Source organism: Ceratina calcarata, unplaced genomic scaffold (assembly GCF_001652005.2).
Source record: "Ceratina calcarata isolate Rehan_Ccalc_2016 unplaced genomic scaffold, ASM165200v1 scaffold93, whole genome shotgun sequence".
Classification (NCBI taxonomy): domain Eukaryota; kingdom Metazoa; phylum Arthropoda; class Insecta; order Hymenoptera; family Apidae; genus Ceratina; species Ceratina calcarata.
In genome coordinates this window covers 526,348-546,178 of record NW_017180684.1, presented here as the reverse complement: position 1 = coordinate 546,178, position 19,831 = coordinate 526,348, and the positions used below count along the sequence as shown (strand labels likewise).

The 19,831-nt window shown below is 43.0% G+C and overlaps 1 protein-coding gene across 3 annotated transcripts in view; it reads left to right on the top strand.

Annotated features, from left to right (window-relative positions):
- Positions 1 to 18,084, top strand: part of Myo81F (unconventional myosin 81F) — a 46,046-nt gene extending 27,962 nt beyond the window's left edge. The window contains exons 3-13 of one of the 3 annotated variants that reach the window (XM_018035877.2): positions 371 to 433; positions 6,932 to 7,184; positions 7,911 to 8,245; positions 8,539 to 9,021; positions 9,309 to 10,209; positions 10,292 to 10,544; positions 10,679 to 10,714; positions 10,983 to 14,251; positions 14,350 to 14,627; positions 14,699 to 15,148; positions 15,628 to 18,084. In XM_018035877.2, coding sequence (XP_017891366.1) covers positions 371 to 433; positions 6,932 to 7,184; positions 7,911 to 8,245; positions 8,539 to 9,021; positions 9,309 to 10,209; positions 10,292 to 10,544; positions 10,679 to 10,714; positions 10,983 to 14,251; positions 14,350 to 14,627; positions 14,699 to 15,148; positions 15,628 to 15,843 — 6,537 coding nt within the window. In that variant the 3' untranslated portion in view covers positions 15,844 to 18,084. The remainder of the gene's footprint in view (positions 1 to 370; positions 434 to 6,931; positions 7,185 to 7,910; positions 8,246 to 8,538; positions 9,022 to 9,308; positions 10,210 to 10,291; positions 10,545 to 10,678; positions 10,715 to 10,982; positions 14,252 to 14,349; positions 14,628 to 14,698; positions 15,149 to 15,627) is intronic. The other 2 variants (XM_026819089.1, XM_018035878.2) reach the window with 2 other exon arrangements.
- Positions 18,085 to 19,831: the final 1,747 nt, after the last annotated feature.

The following is a 19,831-nucleotide window of genomic DNA, read 5'->3' as shown; positions in this document are numbered from 1 at the left end:
TTTCAAACTTTTTAGGCTTGTATTTCCTCAAGTCAGTTGTTTCTTCCAACTTCGCGCCTGGACACCAAATAGTATGCATATGGCGATGCACACCAGAAAGTTTTCACTGTGTTTACCATAAGAGTACATGCAAATTTTAAGTCACTATAATTTTTCAAAAAATCCATGAATTGATTTAAAATTTTGCAGGTAGCTTTTTAATAGTAATAGGAACCTATAATAACAAATTCAACATGCTAGCATTATTTAAGTATACATCCCATACATACAGCCCATACATCCTCAATAGGCGGACGACTTTGTTGAATGCATCAGCGATTTAACGAGTCGCCGCTTTCAGTCGATAATTTCCTTGACTCAGAATTCTTAGACGTACACTGGATCCATACTGGTGGCTGTGAACCCGTACAAGGAGGTGGACTTCTACACTTACGTGAGTAAAAATCATTTTTACAATACGACAGTATATATTATAAAAATTGATACATAGTGATCTGCATAATTGGTCCGTATAATTTCTATGTTTGATTAAAACGGTAAGCGTTGTATCGTTGTTGCTAAAATGCGCGATTAGTTACGCACTTCCTGCATTAAACGCGAGCCGGAAGTGCCGTCAAGGAATAGTAAATATTAAACAGCGGCTGCCTGGAGGAACAGAAAAGGCTGCACGTGCCGGTCCCCAACCCTGCGCGACTAATAATTGACTTCTGCTTTTGTAGACGATTAAAAAGTTGGCCGCTGATATTATCACACTTCCATTACTTAAATTATCATCGCGGAGCAATTAAGCCTTTTAATTATCAGTATTATTCGTGATCGAATTTCTGACTCTATGCTATTTTTATTGAAACGGTATCGTACACATATAATTTTGTCCAGTCCGTTCTTAAATAATATGCGAAATGCGCGACGACAGGATGTATTTATCGTATTAGCATTGCTAGGCCTGAAAACAGGAAACGGAAGCGTCGACGTATATTCGCAGAGATATCGCGAAACGACCGATCCGCTCTTGCAGAATATTTCTGGGTCAGGGTACCCGCCACATTATCGGCAACTGCGGTGCGTGTTCGATTCGTTTTTTCAGCCGCGGAGATACTAATATCACTCTTTTCTTCCTTGCCATTATCTAAAACAAACACATTACGCGTTCCCCTTGTTATTATGACTACTGCCCTAAAATGTTTCGCTCCTAAAAAGCAACAGAGATAACGAAGAAAATCAGTAGCCTTTCAAACAGGATCTGTTTTCATGTTCGATAACGGCGCAGCACTTTTCCTCCTGTTTCAACGGGTGCGTCGTCGCTTTTAATCTCTATTTCGGTGCGCGCGAGGGGCAACCGGGTCTTAAAACCATCGGCGGCGGCGTTAACGCGCGTATCAGCCTCGGGTGAATTTATTAGGGTGTACGCGGGCTCCGAGGACTTATTTCGGGATCGAGTGGCAGCCACTTCGTGTACATAAATACGGGTCGCCGACGACGGTGAAACGGTCCTCGAACCGGGTACGACCCTTCGAGTGCGTCGCGCGTCGTGTGCCACGGGCGTTGTGCGGAGGAAAAAATGAAAGGGTTGCGCGATTAAATCGAATTAAAGCAATAAAAAAAAACCGGTGGCGGCCGCACAATAGAATTCGCTCCGAGTCAGCGGTTTAACCCTTTTCGCTTCGCCAGAGCTAATTCCCTTTTTATTTCTGAACTAGGTAACCGGAAACCGTAAATTCAGCAACAAAATATTTTAAATATTTGTGCTGGTTATTACGAAAATGATAAAATGGAAATTGGGATTCTTATCAAGTTTTATGCCACGTCGATTTGTGCTTCAATATCAGAGAAGAATTGTTAATGCAATTTGTTGGTTTACAACGATCGGTACACTTGTGACGTTTATTGTACCAAACAAAAGAATTATTCTTTTTGGAATGAATAGCTTGTTAGGTAATCCCTTTGAGACAGTCCCCTCTGTAATTTGGCGAAAAGAAACTTAGCAGAGTTTTTCTCTGTGTTTTAAATTCGACTGATTTCCGCGGGCGGTCTAGGTAATAGGTCCAACCCTAGAAAACCGTTTCGATGTGTACCTGTGTCTCCACTCCAATCGCGTTCCTTTGACTCTGTGAACTCTCGTTGCACATGCCAAGCGAGCCGCGTTTTAAAGAAGGCTTGACGTTTCAAACAAATCGCACTGTCAATTTAATTATCCGCCGTAGCTTTTAAGCGATTAATTAATCAACGAAAAACTTTCTATCGAGATAAAGGACCTTTTGCAATAGCCATACATTTCAGATATAGAAAGTTGAAATCTTTTAGAAATGTAAAAGGATAAAAAATTATAGGGATTGTAGAATTTGAAACCGATGAGCGATACAGTGGATACAGTAGATCAGTGAAGGTCAGCGGGGGTACCGAGCGAGGACCCCTGACTGGTAAGAAGGAAAAGTGTGGCTCGGTGTGGTGCACGCCCGCGTTATTGATCGGGCTGGAGCGCAACATCGGATTCGGAGACTCGTCGTGGTTGCCCTGGAGCCTTCGGAGCCTCGTCCTTTCCTCATGTCGAGGGTGTCCGGTACCCGTCTCGATTCACATGCAACGATTAACGACTTCTTCGAATAAAATTCACTCGCGAACGTAAAATAGAGTTTCGCAAATAGAAAGTATTCATAGATACGTTTATTCCCAGTGGGAGTGACGTGGAACCAGTCGATTAGCGCAGTTTCAGTTTTCCGAAATACAGTTTTATGAAATCCCTGTAGCACTGAGAAATACAGATTCTGTATAATTGCTGCGGACGGGTGGTCGAATAGTTTCCCAGGTAACACCCGAGCTTATTGTTTTCTAATCATCGGGAACTGTGCCCACTAATCCCTTCCTGTCGATCGTTAGCTTAACTGGAAGAGGAAACTTGGGAATACAGTTAGCCGGGTCTCAGCATGTAAGGATAATTTTGTGGTAATTGAATATCGGTCCTCTCCTCGGTGTCGTGCTTTGATTAACCGTCGACCATCGAGATAGAGATCTAATCGCGGCTGTAAGGCCAGCGTAATTTCCGTTCTCGCTTCTACCCTGATCTTCCCACTTTTTAGCACTACAATTTATTGATGGTTCTAGTGTTTCGTGTCAATAAAATGAATTATGGGCTGCGGATTTTCAATTTAGGAAATTAAATCTCGATAGCAATTTATTTCGCCTGTAGAAAATTAGAATACGCTTCTGATACCCCTCTTATACATTATATTTTTCTATAAAATCTTTGGCGTGATAATGGTTTAAGAAAGAATGCGATCGGATAGAAGAACGGTTCTTCTATCGTTCTCATAGCAGAACAAAAGAAACTGGAGCATCTCGATATTCCCTCGTCTCGTTGCACGGCCCATATCACCTATCTCTACGCGTAACGTATGCACAGGTGTATCCTTCTCTTCCAGCTCTCTTTCATCGCGTCGTTACGGACGATCGATACGACTGTGTTTCGACGTAATCAGTCGTGACAGTCAAAGAAGATCCAGGTATGCAAACATCGTCGTCGTCGTCGTTAAAGATGCAGACTGACCTGTCGGGAAACGGATCGGTCCATTCTCTCGGAGGAGCTTGTTCGTTTTACGTTTGAACAGCCGTGGTTTTGTTCGCTCGAGAAAACCGGGAGCGTTCCCCCTTTTTCTGGAGTGGTCTCGGCTCTTGGAAGAATAGCCCGTGATCACGTGACCGATGATTCGTTAGCTTTTCATGCAAATGGGAATGCTCCTTTCTCACCGTATCTTCTGCCTGTTAGGGAATTCAATTAGCAGAGTTTCTTCCTTTGTGCGCTTCGTGAATAGGTTTCCTTGATTTTTCAAACTTCAGCGAAGGACATGTTTTTTTTCCTATCGTTGAGGACGTTTCGAACTGTCCAGATTTGTAAACGGATGCTCGGGGTAAAATTTAAGACGCTGTGTTTCGTGTATAAGAAAAGAAAAACGTGATTCAACAATGAAAGCTACAAGCAGGGCTTAGTAATGGTGCAGGTATAGTCGTAAAGTAATATGAGAGGTCTTAGGAGTTTCCCGTTGGATCCCATTTGTTGACACTCCGTGATTGGCTACGTCGTAAATAACTCGGGGGAATTTTTATGGCCAGCTAGGAGAAGATATTATTAGTCGAGGAAAGTATATTGGAGGAAAATTGTATTTATTTTTGTAAGATTAGAATCTTGTATAGGAGCCGTACGCTTTGCTTCGATACTTTCCCTTGGTTAAAAGAATTTCTCGTGTGAGCATTCAGTATACGTGACGTTACTTGGCATAAAAGAGTATGGGAGAGAGTCGAGGGTATGTTTCAAAGGAGAAGATCTCGAAGAACGCAGGAGGGTTAACCAGTCTCGTTGAACTTCGCGCGAACGACCCAGAAAAGGGGGACGACGAGCTGCGGAAAACGGTTCTGTTTCCACCCTCACGCGGTGCAACCTCGTTTTCCACTCGGCTTTCGGCCGCGCGACCGGGCAACGACACCGCGGCGTCGGAGAAGAGGGGTCGTGAGCACGACCCCGGGTGTCCTGGCACGAGCCGTGGCCTCTACCCGACGAACCGTGCACTGATTTCGCAGTCGCAGCTGCAGCAATAAACGGGGACACGAGTTCATCCTCGCTCTCCCACGAATCGAAACAGTCGCGATGCGCACACCGCTTTTCTTTCTCCCCGAGTATTGTGCGAAAACTCGGAGCAGTCGTTTTGTCTTACCTCATGAATGAAGAGAATTTTCTAGAGGTGCGAGACGAATCTTTTAAATGAAATTTTGATCTGTTTCGCCGATTCCATTTATTGACGAAACTGGTGTTCCTGCAATCAGTTTTATCTTTTTCTCTGAGAGAGGATTCGCAGAGATTTCGCTCGCAATGTTATGGGACGTTTCAAAAATGCGTGCACTCAAGGGAATTGAACGCGGGCCGCGGGTAGAAATTATTGTGCACCGTAACATGCGCGTATAACCGGGACGTGGATTGCTTGGTAAATGTTGACTTTAGAGAGAATTAACTGGAATGAAAATCGTGGCCTGTGTTATTTAAAACGTCCTTCTTCCTGGGTCGCCTTGAATAATTCAAGTTCACCCTTTTGTCGTAATGGAAAAACCCAGCATGAATCGATGTTAAACAATGTTAACAATTTTTTATGATCATTAGAGAGTTTCCTGATGCATTAAAAACTAAAAAATATCCAGATGCTGGCGAATGGAATCGGGAGGCAAGGACGCGTTATCGGTTACTCTCGAACATTATCGTCGGGCGTGCTTAACCGAGAGATAAACTTGAACCGCAGCCTTAAAACGTCTGAGAAAATAAATGCCCTTCGGTAAAAATAGCAAACCGCAACGAATTCCAGGTGGCCGTTGTACAGAAGCAGGCGTGAACGTATCTTATCTGCTCCCTTCGAGGGATACATCCGGCACGGGTAGACACGAGTTCCCTTATCCGTGATTGTTTTGCTTTTTAAAGGCTACAATTTTACTTGGACCTTAAAACAATGTTTGAACAGCTCTTACCGCGTTATCGTAAATTTTTGTTCGGAAATTGCTTCGACGTTGCACAGCTGTTGCCAAAAATGAGAAATAGAACTGGCCATCCATCAGCTTCTGAACGAGCGCGATCTTTCAACATGCTGCACATTCATCTAGCGCTACGTGCGTGGGTGCAAACGTCTGCCGCATCAATTGAATATTAAACGCGTTCGTCATTTATGGAACAGTCGTATTTAATGCGATTGACGATTACAGATGTTATAGTTGATTAGCAATCGCGATTGAAGATTACATTTCTAATTCACCGAACGTACATATTTAATTTTTCGTTAAATAAATGATTGAATCATTGATAGAGCTAAATCGTGTACGAACATTTGTACTGGTCTAATATAATGATTTAGAAATTCAAACATTTGTAATAAGCGTTGTCAGGATTTTAATAAAGCCGACGGACGTTTCCTTGTTTCGATTTTCGGAATCGATCCTCAAAGATTGTCCTACATGGTCGTTAACATCCTGTCCAGCATACGTTAGCGGTTTTATGGAAATGGATCAAGCGTCTCGATGAATTTTCACGAGCCACGAGGGTTAGCGGATTAACGCTCTCGCTCGGAGTTGCGCAGAGGACCGACACGTCGCGTCTGGCACGAAACTGGGTTGCACTACTTCGGGCTCGGGACTAGCTGTAGCCGCGGACCCAGCTGCCGAGGTGCATAATGCACGGATCATAGGTGAACGGTTCGGGGTCAAAGTTCCCCTCGTTAAAAAAATTATAAAACTCGTGCAGTCAACTGTTTCAGTGAATTTTTTCTGTCTGAACCCGAGCCAGAAGTTGCAGGTTCCTTGCATGAATAAAAATTCCATTTTTAAATAGAGACTTTAACCGGATTTATGCACATATAATTAATGACGATATAAATTGAAATTAAGAGTGGGAATTGACCGTAAAAATTCCTCTCCTTTTGAACTAGTCATAAGAGCGTGAATGGTATTGACGAGAACTTAAGATTTGGAGAGCCTCGGTCATTTCACGGCGCCGGTCATATCGAGTGTGAAGAACTGGCGTTTGAAATCGAACCGTCGATGTACACGCAGACGGTTTCCCGAGAGGATCAGTAAATGAAAGGGTCCGAATGGAACTCGGTCGTGGAATGTCCTATCGAATGACGCTTGCAATTAATCGGGTTACCAGGTTCGTGGAGCCCACCTACCGACCGCCCTTAATTCGAATCTTCTATTGGATCATTGCTAGCCGCCGTCGCGTGTTCTAACCCGTAATTCGAGCTAATAGATCGTGCCGGCAAATAAAACAAATACTTGCTTTCGCATAAAAATATTTTCAAGACTATACTTAAATATTGCGAAATAATGCAGATACGAAATCGATTTTTATACCCTGTTGTTTCAAGTATTTTTATCAAAGGGGTGTTGTTCCTTTAATCTTCAGGAATACGTGAATCGATACCATGGACAGAAGATGGGTTCTTTGGAGCCGCATGTGTTCGCGTTGGCGGAAGCGGCGTACAGGTCTCTCCAGGACACAGAGAGCAATCAATCCTGCGTAATATCAGGCGAAAGCGGTGCGGGGAAAACCGAGACCACGAAATTCATCTTGCAGTACCTTTGCTCGGTGACCAGCAACGTTGACACGTGGGTGGAACAGCAAATTCTCGAGGCGAACACCATCCTCGAGGCTTTCGGTAATAATTAGTCCTCGTGTTAATAAGCAATTTTAGTCCGTTAATTGTGTTCTGCCACAGTTTATCGGCCGCGTCGAATTTTCGCTTACAAACTTTAGCCTGCGTATAACTACTACCCTTCGTGAAACCGACTTTAACTATACCTATCCAATTTTATCCGAATTTTAATCATGTCATTCATTAAATTTAATTACTAGCTTGATGCTTATTTTGCGATTAAGAATTTTGAATTATGAAGAGAGAAGAGTTCCGTGAGATTTCATTAAAAAAAAAAAGTAAGGGGAACCTTCTTTTTCGCAATGCTCGTATCGTTTGAGAATAGGGGAATGTAAACGGAAAGAGCTTTGTGAAACAGGTCGATGGACGTTATTCGTAATGGCATTTAAAAATAAAAGGGATTCATTACTCGGAGTCAAGAGGCCGAGAACGAGTCAGGTGTTAAATGGCGAGGGGTAAAAACTGGGTCACGAGAGGCAAAAGATTTAAGGGGGTGTCGTAAAAATTGTACCGTTTGCTTTTGTGCCTCGACAGTAAGCGCTACCAAACGCTTAGGAACTCCGCCGTCATTGTGAAAACGTTTCTCCACCGCCCCGTAATTCCGCCAATATTAAAACATCAGATCTTTCTCGTAGCGTTTCGCTGGAAAATAAACTTTTCGAATTTTTCTATGCGTCAGACACAATGACAAAAAATGAAACTGAATGTCTTTTGGGAAAAACAAAATAGGAAACGCGAAGACGGTGAGGAACGACAACAGCTCCCGGTTTGGAAAGTTCATGCAGGTGTGCTTCGACAGCAAGTGGATGATCAAGGGTTGCATCATCCAGGATTACCTGCTCGAGCAGAGTCGTATAACTTTCCAGAGCGGCGGCGAGAGGAATTACCACGTGTTCTATCAGCTAGTCGAGGCCGGGACCAGAGACAAGGAATTCGCGGAACAATACAAACTGATGCCAGCCAGTCATTACAAGTATTTGAATCAGTCGGGATGCGTGAAGATCGATGGAATATTCGACAGCAAGAAGCTCGACGCTCTCAGGCTTGCGTTCAACGTATTACAGGTAATCATCGGTTGTATACATTGAGTGGTATGCTCAACGCGATTACAGATTCTCCATATCAATAGGATATGTTTCAAACCTCTGTCTAATGTAATACATTAATGAAATGCGAAAGAACGTTGATTTTCCATCTCCCAATTAGTTCGGATGATTGACGTTCTCGCATAAATGACCATCTCGCATGAATGATATAATTGATTGAAAATGTTATCAATCGATTGTTGTATAAACCGCGCCGGTAACGAGTACTTATTTTATCCTTGCCAAATCGAGCCGCACTTTCGTTTTTATAGGTCGCGCCGGAAATGTGCGAGGGTATTTTCAGAGTCCTCTCCGCGATTCTCTGGTTGGGAAACTTAAGCTTCGAGGACGTGGACGGAGAGCGGTGCGAGTTAACTAAAGAGGACCTTGACATCGTGAACACGGTGGCTCCTTTGCTCGGGCTCCAGGTCGAGGATTTGACTAAGGTGGTGCTCATCAGACAGATAAATGTGCGAGGCAACATCACGGAGATACCGTTGAAGGTGCAGGAAGCCCGTGAAAATCGTCATGCGATGGCGAAGGCGTTGTACTCGCGGACGTTCGCCTGGCTGATCAATCACATAAACAATTGCACGAACCCTGGGCAAGACAGCTCGAGGTTTCTCGGCGTGTTGGACATATTCGGCTTCGAGAACTTCGCCGTCAACAGTTTCGAACAACTCTGCATCAATTACACGAACGAGAAGCTGCACAAGTTTTTCAATCACTACGTGTTCGCGTTGGAGCAAGAACTCGTAAGTCGTCTCCAGCAGCCATTCCTGTCTGTGTTCCCTATATACCTAATCGACTATGTGACACGATTGATTCTCGATAGGATGAAACACCTTGTTTGTTACGTAACCGATAGACTGAAATCAAATTGACCTCGATAAGGTGGTGAGGGTAACTTCGTAACTATATCGGCTCGTTCGTTTCATCGATAGTTTAATGATTAAAAAAAAATTGAAAAAATAGTTGATTAGGTGACGCTCGTCCTTCCATACCGTTTGCCGTAACACGTGGAACGCGTTTCGAATTTCAGTACCGACAGGAAGAGATCCAATACTCCCATATCACCTTCACGGACAACACCATGTGCCTGGAATTAATCGAGAAACCTCCACGATGTGTTCTTAAGTTACTCACCGAGCAGTGCCATATGCCGAAAGGTTCGGACCTGGCTTACCTGACCAATTTGCATGCCGAATTTGAGAGTCACCCGTGCTACGTGAAGGGCGACGATCGACGAAAATGGGAAACGGAGTTCGGCGTAAAACACTACGCAGGCTGCGTCACTTACACCGTCGAGGGATTCGTGGACAAGAACCGCGATGTGCAACAGGACGTGTTCTTCGACTTTATGTCCAGGAGCACGAACGAGTTCGTTCAAGAGATCACGGTCTATCAAGATCTCCTCGGGTGCACGGTGGCTCGCGCGAGCGGAAATGCGACCACCATGTCTCGCGGCACTTCGAAGGGCAAGCCGACCCTCTGCGATTCGTTCCGCCACCAGTTGCAAGCTCTGGTCGACGTTCTTCAAGCCACTACCCCGTGGTACGCGAGATGCATCAAACCTAACATGCAGAAGGTTGCGAATCACTACGACGAGAAACTGGTTTTGGATCAGCTGAAGTATTTGGGAATGTTGGACATAATACGAATCAGGAAGGAAGGTTTTCCCATACATATGCCGTTCAATGATTTCATAGCGAGATATCGTTGCCTGGACAAAGGACGGGTGTCGCGAATGCAGAACGAAAAAGATGCTGTCAGATGTTTGATCAGTAATCAAGGTATACCGGAGACCGAATGGCAGATAGGCAACAGCAAAGTGTTTCTGAGGAGTTACGTGCACGAGCCGTTAGAAGATTGTAGGAATCAGATGGTCACTAGTAATGCTATTATGATACAGAAAATATGGAGAGGGTTCATTGTTCGTCGAGGTAAGTAGTTCATTCTTTAATATTGGTCATTGATGAGAATTTATTTGTATTAGAATCGAATGATCTGTTTCCTCGTCTGTAGAATATAAACGCGTAAAGGAGGCTGCGTTAAAGGTGCAACACGCGTACCGAGGCTGGAAGCTGAGAATAATGTTCATTAGGAAACGACGAGCGGCTATCGTGATACAGAGTCATCTGCGCGGCGTGTTTGCGAGGGAGGTCGCGACAGCCTTGAGGGAAATGAGGCGAGTAGACGAGGAGATGAGGAAGAGGGAGAGAATGGAGGAGGAGAGAAGATTGATGGAGGACAAGAAAGCTCTGGAAGAAAGTCAAAGGTATAACGAAATAAGTATTTTTATAATCGTTCAATATCACGGGTACATGCTTAGTATACGAACTGCCGCGGGAATCTGAGGAGATCCATCGTTCGTTTGTGCGTTAATAGTGTTTCCGTTTGTGTCCTTTGTAGCGCACAGTACAACGGTATTGTCGGAATGGAAGCCGGGTAAGTTCGTCGGTAGTTCGAATAAGGAAGTAAAGAACCTCACAGCATGACAGTCACGAAATTATAATCGCTTTCAGCATAGATAAATGTATTTTTATAGCAATCCACATGCACAAGCACCTAACTAATTCTGTGCGCTTCGAGACTAATTGTACAAGATACTTGTGATTCGAAATCGATCGTCATTGTTAAATCATCGATCTCGAATATATCGAGTTAAGTTATGCGTATCAATGTTTCCTATCGTATGCTTAATTCCGTTTTGCAGAAAAGCGCAGGAGGAAATCGCGGCATTATCACAAATGGCAGAACAAATGAACTCGAAAATGGCTGCATCGGACTTGCAGTCCGTGGACTTGGACAATTTGTTCTCCTTCCTGTCTGACGTCCAGTCGACGAAGGGTAATCAGATAATAGAAGAAATCGGCGAGCAAATGGATGAACTGATAGAAGATCTTGACGTGGAACTAGAAACCGTGATCCAACAGGAGATAGAGAAGAATTCGAAAGCAGAGTCCAAAGCAAACACTCCTAATGGACAGGAAGCACCCGCACCTCCTCAGCAAGCATCGCAACAAAGAATACCTGGCGCGACCAGTGGAAAATTGGGTCAGCCGAGTCTTCCAGAGCCCACGGAGCCTCCCCCGCCTCCTCCGCCCCCTGCTACGAGTTTGACGATGAATGGTGACTCGTCTACCGACAACGGGGAGCCAATATACGAATCCGTTTTACCACGTGACGAGAGTAGTCCGAGCAGTCCGATTTTGGTGAATGGAAATTCCGGATCATTAGTCAACGGCGAATCCTGTGGCTCGCCTCCGCCAGTACCGAACAATAACGTGATAAAAGAACCGATAGCCGGAAGTCCACCTTCCAGACCAGAGTCCAGGAATTCGAATAGTCACCACTTGCATCATAATCATCATCAACCGGTGCCTCAACAGCAGCAGAATGGACACGATCAACCACAGCAACCGTCGCAACAGTCTCAACAGCCGCCAGTGGAAAGGGAACAGAGACGGAAATGCAGAGTGGAGCGTAAGCTTCAAGAACTGGAAGATAAAAAGGAGCCTGACAACGAGGTCACTTATCACGACATCGTAGAATTCGCGCAGAATTATTTCAACAGTCACGAGAGATCGCCGGAAGGTACGATAATGGCTACGCTTACCAGGAAATCTCGTGGGAAGAGCGTGGAGTATATTCCTAAGTACGAAATGGTGACTTATTACAAAGGATCCACTATACCGAATTCGCACATTCATATGTATGATCCTGATAACGTGAACGTGGCTTGTTCGGTCTTCAGAGACCTTTGCAAGTACATAAGAGGAGAGATGAAGCTGGACCAAGAGATAGCGACTATTCAGAGTATAATTGGGTACGGAATCGAGCGTGAAGAACTGAGGGACGAAATTTTCGTACAATGTATGAGACAAGCCACTAACAATCCCAATCCTGAGTGGGCTGAACGAGTGTGGCTATTGCTTTGTTTGGCAATCGTCGCTTTCCAGCCGAGCAAACTGCTCTATAAATACTTCGTGTCTTTTCTGAGGAAGAATTTGGCTCTCGAGGGAAAACTTCGTCAGTACGTACAATGGTGCGTGGACAATTGCAAAAACATGAAGGTTTCGTGTAGACAGCATCCGCCGTCGACGGTAGAGATCGCCGCGATGAGGCGATTAGGCACCATAGTTTGTCGGTTCTTCTTCCTGGATGGCAGAACGAAAGCGATCGATGTACATCCGACTGACACGGCCGCCGATGCTGTTGCCAAATTAGGTGAAAAATTAGGGCTTCGATCCCTGGAAGGCTGGGCGATCTACCAAAGCAGACCGGACGGCGAGGAACACGTTAGGGCACACGATTACCTGTACGACGTTATTGCTGCTTGGGAAATGAAACAGTGCAAGTTGAACACAGCGCAGTCGACCTTCTCAACGTTACGCCGTGGGAACAATGCCACTCTGGGAAGCGGTGATAATCGATTCGTGTTCAAACGGAGATTATTCCGAAACACACGCGAAATATCTCAGGATCCTGTCGAAGTTAACATGCTGTACGCTCAAGCCGTATATAATGTCGTCAAGTGCGATGACTTTCCAGTATCGGAAAAAGTGGCGCTTCAATTAGCAGGCTTGCAGGCGCAAGTCGCTCTGGGCGATCCGAAGGATAACGATCGTTTAGATTACTACAGCGAGGTAGACAGTTTCTTGCCTTATCGAATCAGTCGAGCCCGAGGAGACGATGTTTGGGTGCCGATAATAGCTCAGGCGCACAGACAGTACGGCGCCGGCCGCAAGGAACTCGCAGCCAAGGTGTTATACTTGTCTTGCGTGATGCAGTACCCTCTCTACGGTACGACTATGTTCAACGTTACTTATCGAGGCTATTGGTCTTACGGCAACCAGTTGATTTTGGGCATCAACTGCGACGGTTTGATGTTGATCAAACCGGACGACAAGTTTGTATTGTCAGAGTACCGTTATCAAGACGTGGAGAGCATCATGCTGGACCCGAGCGATTCTTTTATAACGTTGTCCCTTCTTCGGCATAATCCCGACAGCTCGCACAAGTGTTTCGTTTTCGAAACAGCGCAGAAGAACGAGATAGGTAGTCTGATTGTTAGTTACTGTCCGGCGTTGGCTGGCTGGATTACGGAGAACGAGGTTCCTACTAAAAAATTGAAGTGCATCACTAACGAAGATCGCATTAGACTTTATCACAACTTAGTTAATTGTCGACGAACGCTGGTAGATGCGGAGATATTGAGGAAGCCGCAAGACTCCGGGGGCGGTTTCTTGAGGAACACTTTGAGGAGATTGTCCAAGCACAGAATAGAGAAGCTCAGGCAGGAACACGGCAGCGCGACCGATCATGGTGAGACGTACAAAGGATTCCCGTACGCGTATTGGGCATTTAGCAGGCAAGCCGTGCCTCAGAGTCTGTCGAAACTGCCTGATCCCGACGAACAAGTTGCACTCAACGTGTTCCAATTAATTTTGACCTACGCCGGCTTAGGACAGAACGGTGACACCGTCCGCAGGGTAGAAGATGAACACGTAAACTTGATACAAACCGTGATGGAACGCTGCATAAGGAAGGAGAACCTGTTGGGTGAACTGTATCTTCAATTGATCAAACAGACTACCGATCATCCTGATCCCAACAGTCGGGTGAATCTCAGGCATTGGGCGTTACTATCTCTGGCCTGTTCGGTGATTTTACCCCCGCAGAAAGTAATACGGAAATACCTGATAGCGCACTTGAAACGGTGTGCCAGTGATTATGTTACTGAGGAAGGGAAATACGCGCGATTCGCTGAAAAGTGCCTTTACAAGACGCAAGGCACCAGGCGGAGGCAATGGCCGCCGAGCAGGGAGGAGATTATGTGCACGATAAATCGCAGGCCTATTTATGCGAGATTCCATTTCATGGATGGCCAGTACCACGCCGTCGAGTTCCATCCATCCGCCACAGCGAGGGACGTTATGGAGATTATCAAGACGAAGATTGGTCTGGAAGAAACCGCCATGGGTAAATAAAAATGAAACTGACTGAAAATTATCTTTTGTCAGTATTGTTATCTTTATACGACTTACATGTACATTTACGATTTAATTATTTATTTATAGGATACGCTATCTACGAGGTATTAGGACCGACCGAACGAGCTCTGATACCGGAAGAAAAGATCGCTGACGTAATGTCGAAATGGGAGCGTTACAGAACGGCGAACGCACAACAGAATCAAGCTCAGAGAAAACACGCACATCACTTCTTCCTATTTAAGAAACATTTGTTCCTCGATCAATATATGAATCTCGACGATCCAGTGGAGAAGGAGCTGCTATACCATCAAGTGTTGCACGATTTACGTGCCGACCGTTTCCCTATCACCGAGAAAGAAGCTGTGAGTAATTTCTTTCTCTGTTAAAAAAAAATACTGTAGATCGTTGCTTCGAATCGATGATCTTCTTCCAGATGATGCTAACAGCTTTGCAAGCTCAATTGGAGCTTGGCGATTGTGAAGATACCGTATCGGATCACGAATACCGAACTATATCGAGTCACTGCCTACCACCAAGACTGGTTCCGAATTTATGCATAGAAGGTGTACTTCAACACCATCAATCGTTACGAGGAATGTCGCCGCCCGAGGCGAAGAAGGCTTTCCTGAATCTAATTCAATCGTGGCCATTGCACAGAGCCACGATATTCGACGTGATGCAATCGTTTACTTCGAACTGGCCACGCGTTTTGTGGCTGGCCGTCGATCAGCAAGGTCTTCACCTTCTGGAACATCGTTCCAGGAACACACTCTGTACCTATGAATACAGTAGTATTCTCAGTTATAGCCCAGCTGTTAGTTGTTTGATGATTATTACTGGTACTGATAAGAAGCAGAGCAAAGTTATCCTTACGACATCCCAGGTAACTTAAGTTTCAAGTTTATTTAATAAAAGAGCTTTTCGGTTGGTCTAATTTAAAAATTAGAAAATATAGTAAAAATTATGTTTGATTTTATTTAGCAGTCATATTGTAGAAATCAAATTTTATTCTTAGTTTAATGTAACATCGTCCATGGAACGTAGATCCACCATACGACTCATTTTCTTTTCGAAATCGTCGACCAAATCTCTTATCAACTCTTCCGAGGGCGGATGTTCTGTCATAAAATACTTGCAACACGCAAATTTCGTTATCTCTATTGAGCCTTCGCTTTTATAATAAAATTCGACTATTTTCATCCTCTGCTCTCTGACAAATTTCTTGCACATCTTCAATTTCTGCTTTGGATCCATTGCCCTAAAGAAAGACGAGAGTCATTTCGTACATTGTAAACTACTACTACTAAAAATCAGTACGAGTGTCTTAGTTTATTTATTTTCAAATTGTCTTTTCGATTGCAGGCACATCAAATAGCGAATTTAATTCGCGAATATATGGACGTGCTCCAATCACCACCGGAGGTGCCGAAGAGAGAATCGGCGATAGCTCAGCAGATAGCACAGCAGCCTATCCAGCAACCACCAACCACCCTTTCGGCTACTGCCGGTGGTCGGAAATCGCGACCTGCTTCGGTATTACACAGAGGTGCTCCAGTGATACAATCGCAAGCTAGTTAAAAAGTTAGATAACTCATTAGGTATGATACCTCTCCTCAACCTGACACGTAAAATATTGCCTCTGTGCATTCAACATTAACGCTAGAATAAGTATACTTCACGTGAGTCTATATTACTTATTTGTTAATCGTTTTATATTTTCTCGACGAATTAATTTCTTATGATTACGTAATTAGTGTGAATTATGTGGTACAACTAGAATTGTCAGGTTGCGGTGAGAAAGTATCTATATAATTATTAATGCTTTATTGGCAAGGCCTACCAAGCGATGGATCACCGTCGTAACGAGAGAGGCACTAGCCTAGACATACTTCTTTCTTCCAGTATTTATTCTATTTAGCTTAAAGCTCGAGAGACGTCGAAGGGAGAAGCATCCGCGGAGAGGAAGAGAGTAATCTAACGAATAGATTAACTGATAACTGCCATTTTACAATTTCGAACGAGGGTTGTCAAAGAGTCATTGATTCCATTCTTTCCAGTTGCCATTATCGTTGCCTTATTTACGAGCGATCGTCGGTGTCTTTTATACAAGTCTTTTGCAAAGTATACAGTAACGAACAATCTTAATGATCATCGATACAATCCCGGCGTAAGTATTAAATTCGAAGTGTAGGTGTCTTTTGGCATATCATTTTTTGTATCGTTCGACGGGTGATTGCCGGACTTTTCGATATGACTTTATTTGACCAATATTTAGATTAAAAAAAAAGAACGACCAATTTATTGAATCCATATTTTGACTTCTTTCCTGATGTTAATCACTCGATTTAACGATACAACAATTATACATCATTCTATAAACGATATAAAGAATCCCTGATTCTACATATTGCAATCGACGTTTCAAAGTAATCTTGCGCAAAATTCAACTACAGTTATATACGTAATAATTATATTTAGATGCAATATTCCACATATGAAATTTTACTCAACGTATTAATAAGCGATTAATGTAAAGACAAACAGACAACTATAGCAAAGACAGATTTGTTTGATCCGTGTATTGGGCAGGTGAACGATCATTTAAATTTGATTTCGATCAGACAATCCTTTCGCGTTACTGTCCTTTGCATCATAAAATGAATAACCGCGAGTATAACAGGAAAAAGTAACGTTAAATCCAAAAATTGTTCCGCGCGATCGCATGGATCGAAATTGCGTCCAAAGAGATTTTCTTTTTCTAATCCCAAAGTCACTCGATATCTTGATATGTAAATAATAATAAGTAACGGGAAGATTCAAATTCAAATAACAATAGAAATCGTTCACAGGATTCTCCAGTGTTCTGCGATTGAATTTTCACGTAAATTAAAGATAAAGTTCACTTATATACACGTACGATATTATCTAATTGTACTTGAACCCTTTGAAACACGATCTTTCATAACGTAGTACGAGTCTAGCATAAAACGTTGACACTCTTTCGAATCTACTATTGTTCGAAGTTCGTAACGTAAATAGAAGCGCAGTTAGTTTTTTGCTAATATTACTCTTTTTGATAACGAGTACGTGCTCAACAGTTAATAAAAACGGGACGCAGCCAAGAAAGGGTCAATGCGTAAAGTGCGAAGTTCTTATCCTGAGAACACTGGAGCTCGTACAAAATACATAAATTAATTCGGACCAAGTTTGCGTTTCGTCCCGAAGGCTCGACTAACGAATCCTTTTGTACTCAATAATAACAGAAGACGAATTAGCAACATGGACACGAGCGCAAAACCGGAAGTACGAAACTCTTCCCGAATAAGTAAATCAACAGTAAATTATGCACGTGACATGTGTATTTAAGATTTACTCACGTGAATCGGAGCCTTCGTGGACGTTAACGTAATCTTTTGAATTCCACTTTTCAATTGCGATTTCCTTTCCGGAAGTTTGGCTTGTAAAGTTGTAAGATTCAACGAGTGCAGAGACAGACTGTGATCCGCTTCGGGTGTCCTTAGTCTTCGCGAGAGCTGTTTAACGAGTGAGACTTTGTCGTAACGTCGTAACTATGTAATTCGAACGAACAGGAGGTAAGACATGCGCATGTGAAATTGTTATGTGTGTGGGAATGACAGAGATAGCGAGATAATCAGGAGTCGAAGAAATGGTGAGTGTAAACATTGAATATAATGAAACGAAGATGTGATTTCGCGATGCATGCATGATATACTTAAGGGAAAAGGGGGGTCGAACAAGTACGCTGATTCCCATTATGTGTAGCTTAAGCGAAATAAATTATTGGTTGACGATGTTTTATTAAAATATTTAAGAATGAACGACACTCTGTATATACGTATGTATTAATAGACACGCATAGAAGATACGCACACACGAATCCGCGAATTACACCGACAATTACACACGACACTATTTACTTTATAATTTACAAAATACGCGTACAAATAAATGAAATGAAAATCACGGGGGGGATTAAACACGCCTAGACGCGATGTGGATATACATACGACTACGTAAAAGTATAAATATGAACATAAATATAAATATATAAATAAATATATATAAATATATATATATAGATTAATATACTCGAACTATGTATAAGGATACAATAAAAGAAAGCGAAGCTTTAATATTGCAAATATCGGAGATTCATTTACTCAGTCGTTAGAGTTGTCAGGGAAGACGGGTAGGATAGATAAATTAACAATACCAGTTTTTATTTATATACACATTTTTATTTATTATTTTGTACACAATAATCAGACAAATAACAGTACTTCGGCCCATTTTTGGTGTACTTATCACTGCCAAGGACCAGAGGTTGTACCTAATACGAGAGGTCGTTCTCCTTTTTTTACACTTTGCCAACAGAACGTAAAAGGAATTAAAGTTTAACGAATGTAAAGAAATGAGAATAACAAAAATGAAATTGTACCGGAACTAATAACACGATTCGGCGTGATCCTCGTGCACTTAATCTAATTTATTTCGAACCAAAGGAAAGTACGTCGAATCGTTTCGAAATTAATTTTTATATTTCCGACTCCTTTACGTAAACATACATCGAAAGAAACATCGAGTGCAAAGGATTCTTTTGCTTACCGTGCTATAACTATGTAGCCTCATACAGGACTCCCTGTTCGTCACAAAACACCGAAAGCGTTTTCATATAACGTTTATCCCTCTCGTCGAGCATCCTCGTGTACCTAGCGTGGACGAGAGGGGCAGATCATCGTCAACGGGACTGGTAATGTATTTCCGGCTGATTTGCACGAAAATTGACAACTTAATTGAACTTTTTAAGGACACACCCTATTTTTGATTCAATTAATTACTTTCGCGTACATACGTGTGCATATGTGTGTGTCGTTTACTTAAATCTGTCCACCTTCCTAAAGGTCCCTCGACATACAAATAGTAAAGTATCCCGTCGTAATATTTTAATGCATCAGAACAACGCGTGTTTAAATGCCGGTCGGTAATTATTTCCTCTACTACTTAAACTGTGGGAATGCTTCGATAACAAAATACAATAGAAAAAGATGAACGAAAATCGAGGGGAGTAACGTGGGTCTCGTGCAAACGCAAGTAAAATACATTCACAATCATTGGAATTAATAATATATGCGATACGCGCGCAATCAATTATTCATAGCTACGGAGCGTAACGACCGATTTTCCGGGTCGAATCGAGAATCAAAGATTCAGGATAATTAGCATAAACACACGAGAGTAGACCGAACGTCCAAACGGGAGACTTCGAACCAATAATTGAACAATGCTAATTTGTTTCACGCACGTGTCGCTGATAAATTATTTTAATTGCCATGGTAATATACATCAATTCCGAGTGGACTTGATCACGCTAATAATCGACGATAGCGATTTGTGCACATAAATCACCAGTTCGTAAGAAGCCAGTAACAAGCGACTCTTATTGAAATCGATGTATTACCGAGTTAATTAAAATTGTTCTTCTAAAAGAAAATATGCACCGCCCTCGTAATTGGACTCCTACCCCAATTTCTTAACGACGCCTCGA